General features: G+C 41.2%; 1 protein-coding gene across 4 annotated transcripts in view; it reads right to left on the bottom strand.

The window, feature by feature from the left end:
- Positions 1 to 6,589, bottom strand: part of HERC2 (HECT and RLD domain containing E3 ubiquitin protein ligase 2) — a 102,328-nt gene extending 95,739 nt beyond the window's left edge. For 3 of the 4 annotated variants that reach the window (XM_052664795.1, XM_052664798.1, XM_052664797.1), the window contains exons 1-2: positions 6,247 to 6,264; positions 5,866 to 5,982 (exon numbers count right to left, since the gene is read on the bottom strand). In XM_052664795.1, the coding sequence (XP_052520755.1) occupies positions 5,866 to 5,937 (72 nt within the window). In that variant the 5' untranslated portion in view covers positions 5,938 to 5,982; positions 6,247 to 6,264. Of the gene's footprint in view, positions 1 to 5,865; positions 5,983 to 6,246; positions 6,265 to 6,487 lie in introns of those variants that run through there. The other variant, XM_052664796.1, reaches the window with a different exon arrangement.
- Between the last annotated feature and the right edge of the window lie 6,628 nt (positions 6,590 to 13,217).

Below are 13,217 nucleotides of genomic sequence, written 5' to 3'. Positions count from 1 at the left end.
TTCATACTTCCCTCACAGACCAGGACTTCAGCCCTAACCACTTCTCTCAAGTCAAAAAGGGCCTGAGGAGCCTTCAAAGTGAACAGTACTGTAAACTAAGCAGACCTCTCCCTAATCTTTTGTTAATCTTGTATCTACAGTTAAACTGTAATTTATTCCGTCTGGTACAAGATTTAATTAAAGTCAAAAGTGTATTTAGTTTGCTGACATATGCTGTTGCTATCATCCAATGAGCCTAGCTGTGAAATTCTGCCCCCTCACATCACTTTCCCACTACCCTCTACAGAACAAGGCACTGGCATTACTGTTTCCTTAAATTTCAAGAACACAAAGCATTGCAACCACAACTCGATAAGCTTCTGAGCACTCTCAACGCAAGATTTGCTTTCAATAGGTTATTTTAAAAACAATCAGAAGCTGTGACTTGGTTCTAAAGCCAACTGCTTTAAATCAGACAAAGCTTATTCCATGTGGGCCACAGATGTTGTCCTAGATGTGGTTTCATGAACTTTCCTGCAACAAGTGTAGAAGCCTCTATAAAACTTAACTGGAGCTCAAGAAAAATGATGCAAGGAAAGAAGAAAGGAGAAAAACATCAGAAGGACTCATCCAGGTAGGATTGCTGTTTACATAACTGCATTGGAAACAGGAGATAATCATAAATGTCATTATGGATTTAAAATATAAGCTACTTAATAACCTTCACCTCAGAACTGTCATCATTTAAGGGGTGGCGGTGGAGAGGAATCTGTTCCTCTACTCAGCTACTTCTGCATTAGCTGCTTGTAAAACATTAATTAAAACAGATTTTTCTTTAGAAACAGATGAAAAATATTTTCAACACAGGAACAGTAAAGAAAATCACAAGAAAAAACAGTAAATCCTTTCCCAAATCTGTCTACTGTTTTCACTCTTTTGATTATTTTGTATTTGTTTCCTTGTTCTGTTGTCTTTCATTTCAATGTTCCATCTAGCTTCCTTCCTTTCCTGCTAACATATGCCCTGAGACCCCAGCTGCTTATCATACCTATAAAAAGTACAGTGAACATCATTAGGTTTAACACATTGCTCTGATAACAAAGACAATGAAGTTCAACAGTCTTCTAATTGCTTCAACAGATTTGGGTTTAAACTAAAAATGTCCATTTGTCAACAGACTACCAGGCTGCCATTTGTAGAAGTTTATATATAGTTTATGATAGTTCATAGCTGATAGTCATGTGCCCAGAAAAATCAAATCTTACCCTTAAACTTGGAAGAGAAATTCCCTAACTTCCTCCACTTGCAGAGCAGTAGCTCTGACTAACCCAAACACCTGCACATTGCATTTAATTTCTCCAGCCTTTCATTTCACATGCAGCATAGTCCTTACCTTTCCCCCTGTTTTGAAGGGACAGCATTACTTCCATTTTTAAATAGCTAAAAATTCTATATTGCAAACTTTGCTACCCTTAAAAATGTAGCAGCTTTGATTTGCAGTTTATCCTTTTTTTTTTTTTTTTTTAATCAGAATGCTGAATCTAAGGAGAAAACAAACAGAAAATCCACAAAACAGGAAAACCAACTTTGACTAGTTTCTTGCTTGAAACAGTCAAGATATCATTTATTTGCATCACCTTACAAGAGGAATACCAATCTAGATGCTAGAATAGTTAATCTTTCATAAGGTGAAAAGGTTTGGGACAAATGCAACTCTTACAGGTGGCTGATTCATCTCAAGATTTCTCTCAGATCTGGGCAAAAATAAAATGACAAATAGCCTGCCAGCCATGAACTGAATGAAAACTGATGAAAATGCATCCTATTCTTACTGTAGATAGCTTTTGTACCTTCACTATTGCTTAAAGTATTTCTCCCTTCTGCAGGAAAATGAAAGCTTTTCTCCCCTATCCTCTGCTATTAAGCACTATAGTCCTCCCCAGGATACAGAATAAGCAGACCAATAAACATCAAACGCACACAAGCATCCCATTAGCTGACTGACTCTACTTCTCCATTATTCAACCATCACTAATTAAAGTTCTCTGTGTAAGGTTCTAAAAGGGTAGCACGGTACGCTCACTTAATTGGAACTATTTTAAGCACAATTTGACTTGGCAAAGTGGATATCTAGGTTTAAGTAAACAATTTTAATCTTGCCTGCCTTCCTTTTTTTTTTTTTTTAATGTTTCTCTTTCAAAAATGGATGTCTTTATTAGAGCAGCCATTAAAACACAATCTCCCCTTACATATAGATTTTGTGATAAATGAGACAGTTCCCACTCATTAAAGATAAACACGGTAGATGTTTTAAAATGCATTAATTCAAACCTAAAAAAAATACTAGGAATGTAACAGATGATCTTCCAACATTAGCAGCAATGCCTTATTTTATTATTTCCTAAGATTACCTAGCTGTTAGATAATACAGTATATTATTGACATTTGCATTCTGAAAATGTTACATATATTGCTGATGCGATCTCATACTTGAGCTAAACCATCTGAATTTTTGAGCTACTGTAGCAGATTGCACTCTTTCAGACAACACAAAGCCTAACTTTGGTCCAACAGGAATCAGTAATTTAGTAAGAACAGATAAAAATAATAACATTTGTTAAGTAAAGCTCACAAAATGAATGTGTCTAGACACTGGTCTAGTTTTAAACTACGCTAGCAGCCAGAAAACACAATAGCAGGCCAATTCCTTATAAAAACCTGAAATTCCTTATAAAAGATCTGAAACAGTCGTGGGCGGCAGGCAGGTCTTTGTAGAGCATTTAGGCTTCCTATCATAGTATGGATTAAATTAGTTTCAGATAAGTTTCAGATCAGCAAAAATTATGTTGCTTACATGCAAGTTTCTACTAACATTTCATACCACTTCAGTTACTGCTGCAAGATAAAGGCTCTCTGTTCCTACAAAAGGACATGTGTCTTTAATATTCTCTTAACAACAGTAAAAAGATGCTACAGCACACTGTCTTTGTCTATTAACACAAACATCGTAAAACTGAATAAGGGCATTTAAATTTGGACTGGATACAAGCTAGAACAGTAGCTCTCAAAGATGATTAAACACAATCTGTCCTGAAGTCTACCTATCATTCTTTTCTTATTACAATAATACCACCATCTTATATACTGCTACTAATGCACACAATGTTATGGTATCATTTATTACATTATTAATGCAACACTGTCTTGAACTAAAATAAAGAAGAACCCAATGATCTTCAGAGAGAGTTCAGTGCCTTTAAGCTTTTAACAATAGCTGCCACAGACATCAGTCTGATAGCAGAGGCAAAAAAAAAAGTGGAGGAGTCAGAATTTGGAGACCACTAGCCAACCTAAAGAAATATTATCCTCCAATTCTAATTATATTCCTCATGTTAAGCAACAACAAGGAACTTCAATAGCACAAAAAAAAAAAAAAAAAAAAAAAAAAAGCTAATTTTAAAGAGAATAAAGAGAATAACCTCTGTATGTCTTCTAAGCATAAAGATTCCCTAGTATAACTTTCTCCAAAGGATCCTACCAACATGCTCCTTACCTGTTGTATAGCAGGAAGATATATAAAGCTAGCTGCAAAGTAAAGAGTTTCAGAGTCAAATTCTAAGAAATACTTTGTAGTTGTTTTGATTCGTTCACTTAAATTGGCGTGTCTTTCTTCAAACCTCTCCTGAGTTGCAATCTCCAGTATTACAATCGTAATTCCAATTTCTGTTGACAGTCCCTTGACAACTGACGGGGCCTTTCAGTAGATAGCAAGTAAAAATACACACAGCAGAAAAACTGCATGTTCAGAACACAGAGAGGTATAAGATTTACACCTGTAAAGAGATCTCACACATAGCTAGGTCGTGCCAGTTGATCAGTAGCAAAAATAGTCAATCATGCAATAGAGAAATTCCCCAGAGCCTAAAACCCCTTTACTTGACAGAAGACATCTGCCATTTAATACACCCAAAGGAGAGATACGAGATCCATATATACCACTAATCCTTTCTGTTGTTGTTGTTGGACCTGTGTAATACCAGAACCTGCTAACCTCGTAAGAAAATCGTATCATACCTTGGTGGCCTCTTCACATTCCAGAGAAGAGAAAAACGCTTGTGTCCAGGAGATCACAAACGATTACTGTTCTCTTATTTCATTAATCTCATTATTTTGGCTGGAGTACGATTGGGAGAAAGCAAAGGGAATACCCTGGCAATTACAAGGCAAGTAAATAACAAGTTTAACTTGTTATTACTCAGAAGAAAATTTTATGAAACAACTCGCTCATAGAAATTTGTCGTAAATTAAAACTTCTTATTGTTTAATGGAATTGTTACAACCCATTGGCTGCACAAACATCCCATAAAAGACAAGTACGTCACTGCAATTATATGCACTTAGTTGAAAACAATCCTTGAGGTACGAATGGCAACACTGCTGTCAAAAGTGCACATAAGCAGAAAAAAAAAGAAAAAAAAGGAGGCATGTTGAAAAAAGGCTTTATAAATGAAAGGAAAAATAGGACAAATCACACCAACAGTCACATTTTTCATCTTGTATAATAAAAGAAGCCAACACACACTCAGCAGTAGTTAAAAAATGATTGTCACTCACCAGCTACAATTTTCTTCTATACTACAATAGCCAAAGCAACACTACAACTCAGCAATCAGTGTCCAGAATAGTATTTTTATATTTCTTCACACATTCATCTTCAAATTGTTTTGTACTACACTTATTTACCTCCTATGCCAAAACAAATAACTTTGGACAGAAACTTCAAAGTCTAGAAAGAATAAAAGAGGAAAGACAGAATCATCTAGCTAACTCAAGACCAACCCCTGTCATTTTATAGTATTTACATACAAAACTTACTGTATAATGTAACCTTCAAAGCTCTGTTATTCCAGAATCTGATTTAGCTCATTAGATGTAAAATACTGCAGGTAGCTGCTTCTGGATCACAACTGCAAAGGAACAGTTCCTTGTCTAAATGCAACAGCTGAACTACCCAGACCATCCAGGATATAATTTTGGGTAAAGTCACTCAGGATGCAATTTATTTTTTAAAATTCTTTATCTGTATCAAAACATTAACATCAGCTTGCCTATCCCAACAGGAACTTCAGCGATTTGAGCAGGAAGTTGGAGGTCTATCCAAAGTAAGGCATCTATGTGTAACATCTGGAAGAAGGAAGAAGTCATACGACTCAAGGACTCGTCCATTTTATCCAAAACTGACCTATATCACTCTAATTAGTCAATGTTTTCCTCATAGCTTTCACATTTGAATTGGGAAAACAGGATAACGTGCTCATTCTTGCATCACACAGTCTAAATAAATAAGCAGACCATCTTCTACAGCAAAACTTCCACCAAATACCAGTACATCTCAACAAAAAACAGTTCCATTTTGGCCACACCTCTTTGACAGACTCAATATAGAATCAACTCCCTTGGGGTAAGAGAGCATTTAAAAGGAAGCCTATGCCTGTTAGCCAAAAAAAATGACGGTAAAAGCATATCTGAACCCTTTCAAATATAAATTATATCCCCATTATCTTTCGCAGCAGTTCTCTCGTGCATTAGAACGACTAGCTTTTAGGCACACAAGAAGTTCAGCGACAGCCTAAATGGAGAACTTCTGAGTTCATACAGATGTGTGCTTTGGCTCTCTATAAAAATAACACATGTAGCCCAGCTTGCTTTTCTGCAGAGAGACTGGAGCAACAATGCAGCTCAAAATGAGTTTGTGCTCCTTCAAGCTCAGACTGATGCATATGCATCTGGCTCAAGAGCACTGCTGCTGATGTCTGTCAGCAGTTTGGATGACAAGCATCCCCAATCCACATCCGAAAAGTGCGACGCGGCAGTCCGATGCCTTACCTGCAGGTCTGTCTTCAGCCATTTGGAGTCAAACCTGGCCTGAGCAGCCAGACAGAAAGATTCCGAGGACATCTTCCCTTCTCCAGCCTCCTCTCCAGGCTGGCCGAGCAGCCCCACCTGCCACACAACGACACAGACAGCCAACCAGCACGTGAGATAAGCCACACAAGGTTATTTTCGTCCTAGCCACGACGGCCTCCGCTTCATCTTTCAATACTACCCTCCCCCCCCCACCCGGCCCCGGAGCTCAGACCCCCCCCAACGCCGGACAGGTCAACGTGCTCGGAGCAGAGCACCGCCGGACCACCGCCCCCCAGCAGCCCCGCTCCCCTCCCCGTGATGCCCGGAGGGCAGCGCCCGCGGCCTAACGCTGCCCCTCACCCAAGGCACAGCGGATCGATGGCGGATTACGCAAGACACCGGTCAGCGGCCAGCGGGGCCGCCTCACCCGCCGCTCCCTCCCCGGGGCTCAGCCCCTCCCCCGCACGGCCGCCCCACCCCCACACTGCGGCCATATCCGCGGGGCTGAGCCAGGCGATGGGGGGTGGGGGTTGGTTCCCTTGGTAGTTCACCCCCACCTCGCGGCAGCGGACGGAGACGTCAGGGTACGACCAGCACTCACCGAGCGCCCGCGATGGTGGTGGCGGCGGCTCCCCGGCCCGCTCTGTCACCGCCCGCTATCCCCGGATTAATCCTCGCCCCTCCTTCCCGCTCCCGCCCGTCCCCCCCCCCACCCTCCTCCGCCGACAGCGGCGCTGAACGCTCCCTCCCTCGACACTGGAAACTGGGGAAGCACAGCCCCCTGCTCCCCCTCATACACACAGACGTCAACGAGGCTATCGACAAATCAGGAAGGGAGAGGGGCGGGACATCCGGTGCGAACCATCGAGAGAAGCGGTGCAATGGAGATAGACGGGTCAAGCGGAGAGGGGTGGGGGTGTGACCCTCGGCCTCCTGGTTCTCGGTCTTGATGCTCCTGTCGCCGTGGTGGATGAGGGCAAACCCCAGGGCGGCTGGGTGGTGAAGGTGTCATAACGGAACAGTCAGGCCTGGGGCTGTTAATGTGCACTGCAGATGGAGCCTAAATCAATCCAAGAGTAGCAAAGTAACAGTCACAGATTCGCAGAATGGCCAGGGTTGGAAAGGACCTCAAGGATCATGAATCTCCAACCCCCTGCCACATGCAGGGCCACCAACCTCCACATTTAATACTAAACCAGGCTGCCCAGGGCCCCATCCAACCTGGCCTTGAACACTTGCAGGAATGGGGCATCCACAACCTCTCTGGGCAGCCTGTTCCAGCACCTCACCACACTCTCTGTAAAGAACTTTCCCCTGACATCCAACCTAAACCTTCCCTCCTTCAACTTAAAACCATTTCCCCTTGTCCTGCAGTTTTCTACCCTCTCAAAGAGTTGATTCCCCTCCTGTTTGTAGGCTCTGAAAGGCTGCAGTGAGTTCACTCTGCAGCCTTCTTTTCTCCAGGCTGAACAAGCCCAGCTCCCTCGGCCTGTCTTTGTAGAGGAGGAGCTCCAGCCCCCTGATCATCTTTGTAGCCCTCCTCTGGACTCTCTCCAGCAGCTGCCTGTCTTTCTGGGGAGCTGTTGGAGGGGGCTCCATACCTGGACACAGTACTCCAGATGGGGCCTCACAAGAGCAGAGTAGAGAGAGACAATCACCTACAATCACTTCCCTGTCCCTGCTGGCCACCCCTCTTCTGATGGGATATATTCCCTTCAGAGACCAGCTTCAGTTCCACATAAATAAAACCACAATTTCAAAGCAAAAGGATCAGTAGTGAGCAGTTCATTGGCAACCAAAGTGGCAGAAACAGCCTGAAGAAGTGAGGCCAAAGGGAAGGGTTGTGCTGGATGGATTACGAGGAAGGGAGGTGGGCTTGGCAGGTGGAATGAAAACTGGCCTTGGCCAACTCTAGCATGTGAAACCACAGGCTGCACATCCATGAAATTCTGACATGACTGGGACCCGTACCAGCATTTAGACAAAGATACATAATATTTATTATTATTATTTATTATTGTTGTTTAAGAAACAAGACATGGAGTTGTTGGAGCGGGTCCAGAGGAGGGCCACAAAGCTAATCAGAGTGCTGGAGCACCTCTCCTATAAAGATGGGCTGAGGCAGCTAGGCTTGTTCAGCCTGGAGAAGAGAAAGCTCCAGGGAGACCTCATTGTGGCCTTCTAGTAGCTAAAGGGGCCCATGAGAAAGATGGAGAGGGACTTTGTCCTGTAATGTAGGGATAGGACAAGAGCTTTAAAATAAAGATGGGTGAATTTAAATAGGTTTAAACCAGACATTAGGAACAAATTCTTCACAGTGAGTGCAGTGAGGCACTGGAACAGATTGCCCAGAGAAGCTGTGGATTCCTATTATGGTTTAACCCAACAATAGCTCATCACCATGCAGCCTTTTGCTTGCTACTCTCTTTCTGCCCCAACATGGTATGAAGGAGAGAATTGGAAAGAAAATAGAATTTGAGTGTTGAGATAAAAAACTATTTACTCAGACAGAAGAGGGTATGGAAATACAAATACAGTTTTATATATATGTATATATAAACATACACATATGTATGCATAATTGCAACACAATTACTTGACAACCAAAGCCCCGCTAGCAATGCTAGGTCTCACCCCCTGCCAACTGTCACCCCTCAACCCCAGAGCAACAGGCAGCTGTGGTCCACTACCTACAACTCCATGGCTTTCCATGTGGTTTCACATGGTATGGAATGGCCCCTGGCCTAATTCAAGCCACATGTATTAGATTTTCCCAGCCACCCAGGCTGCATAGTAAAGGTGGTGGCTATTCCCCAGGTGTGCTTCCAATGGTCATGGATTCATAGAATTACCAAGGCTGGAAAAGATCTCCAAGATCATCCAATCCAAATGTCCACCTACCACCAGTATTTCCCTGCTAAGCCATGTCCCTTATTACAACATCTAAATGTTTTTAAACACCTCTAGGGACAGTGACTCCACCATCTCCCTGCTTAGCCCACTCCAGCACCTGACCACTCTTTTGGAGAATGCATTTTTCCTAATATCCAACCTGAATCTCCCTGACACAACATTCTATCTAGTCCTATTGCTAGTTACGTGGAAGAAGAGGCCGGCCCCTTCTTGTTGTAGCCTCCTTTCTGATCACTGTAGAGAGCTACAAGGTCTCCCCTGAGCATCTTCTTCTCCAGACTCAACAATCCCAGTTCCTTCAGCCACTCCCCGTAAGACCTGTGCTCCAGACCCTTCACATCTTCACTGCCCTTCTCTAGACACACTCTGGGGCCTCGATGTCTTATTGTAGTGCAAGGCTCAAAACTGAACACAGCACTACAGTTGCAGCCTCAACATAGACAAGCACCAGGGGATAATCACTTCCCTGTTCCTGCTAGCAGCACTATTTCTGATACAATCCAGGATGCTATTGGACTTCTCAGCTCCCTGGACACACTGCTGGCTCATGTTTAGCCAAGTGTTGACCAACGCCCTCAGGTCCATTTCTTCCACACAGTCTTTCAGCCACTCTGCCCCAAGCCTGTAGCACTCCCTAGGGTTGTTGTGGCCAAAGTGTAGGACCTGGCACTTGACCTTGCTGAACTTCATCCCATCCCTTAGTTGTTGTCAGCAACAACCAAGACTTTGATGTGCTATTAATGCTGTTTGGGCTGAAACCAAAATAATACCCCATTCCTGGTTCAAGACATATTGCATGTGGCCCTGGGCAGTCTGATCTAGTGAGTGGCAACCTGCCCACATCCGTGGGACTGGAACCAGATGAGCTTTCAGGTCCCTTCAACCTAAGCCATTTTGTGATTCTAAGAAGCACTGTAATAATTATTACTGGTAAAGAATAGTGAATTTGACTATCTGGTGTTCATTTTCAAGGTAACAGAAAAGATGCTGCTATGACCTAGCTGCTCAGCTTGTCAATCACAATGGACCTCCCTGAAGTCAAGACCCGGTCTCCTTAAGTGAAATGCTGTACAGCATTTCTGAACTGCCTGAAATTTTATATAAAATATAGAAAGTTCTAATTTCACATTACTCTCTGAAACTTAAAAATATGAACCTTTAAAAACAAAAGTAGTTTCCCTTGAAAAATCTGCCCAAGTGTGAGCACGTCAAAAGCTTCATGTTAAATATGAGGGAACTGAAAGTTCTGTTATGTGTTTTCATGTCGTGTGTCTACTCTGGCTAGTCCATAGCCACGGACTAGCACACCAGGATGGGAAGTGTTTTAGTCTCCTCTTTCCTAGTAGTCTGGAAATGTAATGATATAGTTATATTTTCATATTAAAATAATTTTAAAAAGCACTTTGCAATTCACAGAGGCCAAACTAGAAGGAATTAGTACAACTTGGTTGAAACAATAGTCCCCACTGATTATGCCTATTGCTTTAAATTATTTGCAAGTCGGATGTCATTGAGGTACTTTGCATGAGCTACTGTCTCTGTTATTTGTTTGTTTGGCTCTCCAAAAATGTCATTTGCATACCTTTCAGACATATTTCTTACTTTTATTAAATAGCAAGCAGCAGTAATCTTCTGGTGCTCTTGATGAAAATAGTTTGAAGAGTGCATAACTAGCTAACTTGTAAGACTTGAATCTCTAGTCCAATTAGCAGGTAGTCACTGGGTTCAAGAAATAACAAAACATATTTGGGTGCAGTAACTATGGAGATTCAACAGATGGAAATACTTTTGAAGAATTTGTGGATTATTTTGTATTTCCAGATTTAGATTTCACTTTTGATGAGTAATTTTAATTTGCATTTGAAATGTGCTGTAATAGCATGGTACAATCTCAAATGACATCTTATTTACAGAAATACTATGTACCCATCAAATTTTCCACAGAGAAAAGTATGCTCAGTAAAACAGCTTCAATAATTACTTTGATGACATGAATAAAAATCATTTTATTTTAACAAATAATCAGAACAGGCAAAGGCTCTGATGCCTGCAGTTTGTCCTTATACACAGTATTTTATTAATAATTTTACCAGTAACTAAGTTATTGTGAAGTTGTTTAAATAACAACGCTTTGTTGTTTCTCTACTGAATGCCCAAGGCAGTGAAGGTGGCAATACAGGCGTCTGACAGACTTCTGAAGGCAAGTAGCTGAAGTGCTGTTGGCTGTTGGCCACTCCACAGCCAAGCACTCCACTCTTATGATGCATATTTCCATCTCAAAGCAGGATTATGTGATCCTTTAAATCAGTTCTCCAGGCATCATTCTCTGTGTATCAGCTTGCTAAAGCAACCTACATTAAACTCAAGAAGATGATTAAGTAGATTTGATGTCCCTGTCTTAGAGACACCAACATCCTCAGGAGTTGCAGGGCAGGCAGCTAGTGATGGTGGAAGAAGGCTCTCAGCTTCCACTGCAAGTCTGCCAAAACCTTCACAATATTTTCTTGTTTACTCTAGAGAAATGAAGAAATGTGGAAAAATCTAATTTCCATGGACAGACACAGTCAGTCGTTCACATGTATCTGCTTCAGGGCATATTATCAAATCGCTATTAATACAGATTAAAGAAAAAAGTAAATATATCAGAATGCTTTCTAAGAAGATCCCTCTCCGCTGCACTTCTTATAGTGCTTGCAAACAATACAGTGGCTCTAAAAATGCCTAGCTTTGTGCAAGAGACCTCTCTTTTGCTGTGAACGTGTTGCAGGGGACACAGTAGCTTCCACAAAAGAAGAACAAATGAACAAATGATGGGAATGATATTTTTTTTAATCATCAAGGACCAAAAACATCAAAGTATATGTTTATATGAAATCAGTATCCAATCCTACCTACAGACATTTTAGGTATAACTGTTCAATTTTTACTAATAAATATTTTAAATGTGTTATAACAGCAGTGAAATATGGGGCATTCTTTTTTTTCTCATTTGATCTCAATAATTGTTATGCACGGGGAAGAGACAGAAAACCATCTCTGTAAGAGCAGCACCCAACTGTTCACTGCAAGACAATGCTTTTTTTGTTTGTAATTTTTTTCAAGAGCTATTTGTGTTGAGCTCTCCCACTGAGCTTGGAAGTCTTTGTGTATTATTATCAGCAAAAAATACAAAATCCAGTCCATTCTGAGCTTAAAACAGGTCACAAAGAATTTCCTGGCTTATTCTTAGTGATGAAGGCTTTCCCAAAGAAAGTAAGAAACTTCTACAATTAGCCTTTATTATTTTAAGCCTTTGAACTGAACTGTGGGCCAAAATTTCAGTTTTACACAATAAAAGCTCGTGATGAGGACCATTATTTCTTCATTTTATTATTTGTAAAGAACACTGTCAGTTCAAATCGGTCAGTACATATTATTCCACATCAGTGCTTCCTACTGAGAGAAAACAGAGCAGAGTCAGAATGTAAAAGGATTCTCCTCCTCCTCACACGCTAGTATTTCCATATAGTCACCATGACAGTTACTAGTAGCCGTTTTTATTACTGAAAAAAGAAATCTGATTTACATAAGCAGAACAACCAAACAAAGAAAGCAGCTTCTGTGTTCAAAAACCAAAGCCTTTCATGATCAGTACCCCAATCCTCTTTCCCTATGCATCCTCAGGACAACAAAGCAACGTCCGCCTCTACACATGACTTTCTGCTCCTTTCCCACCTGCAGTGCTACCTCTCACTTTTTTCTCTGTTCTAACCCATAGGCTTCACGTTCATCCACACACCCAAGATGATCTCACTCCACCTTTACTGGACAGTGACATATGCCCATTTGAGTTTGTAAAATCTACTGTTCCACTATAACATAGAATTAAGTTAAATCTGCCCCTTCTTTTTGCTTTACCTCTATCTTAATGACAAATATTGTTTACACACAGAACTTCAGCACGCTTTTCTCTTGTAACATTTTTATTTTGTGAAGCATTCTACCTAAAAATCACAGAGCATTGTACAGTTGATACAGTTCAATTGCAAAGGTGGTGCTGGGAAAGCAATTTGTGGTATTAAAAAGAAATGAAGGATAGAGCAATTAAAAACTGTCACAATAAAGCCACACTTTCCAAAGGTAGCTAATTAGACTCCATTGTTAATTACATTTTGAACAGTTAATTATTTTTAAAACTAAGGTGAATCCTGTCCTCATTAAAGCAAGCAATAAAGTTTTTGTTCTCCTAGCTCAAAATTCAGCTTCATGTACCTTACATTGCTCATCCAGTGCCAAATACACTTGTTTTCGTTCTCCCAGAAGAATGCTATCCCAACAGTTTATTCTTCAGGTGACATCCCCCATTACAGAGAAGAAAAGTTGTTTTGCCTCCCCCAGGCCAGCCCCAGTTTTTCTGTCCAGAAATGTTCTTGCTTTAC

Source organism: Tympanuchus pallidicinctus, unplaced genomic scaffold (genome assembly GCF_026119805.1).
Source record: "Tympanuchus pallidicinctus isolate F22 unplaced genomic scaffold, pur_lepc_1.0 scaffold6, whole genome shotgun sequence".
NCBI classification, from domain to species: domain Eukaryota; kingdom Metazoa; phylum Chordata; class Aves; order Galliformes; family Phasianidae; genus Tympanuchus; species Tympanuchus pallidicinctus.
The sequence above is the reverse complement of the archived record's forward strand: the minus strand, read 5'-3'. Positions and strand labels throughout refer to the sequence as shown.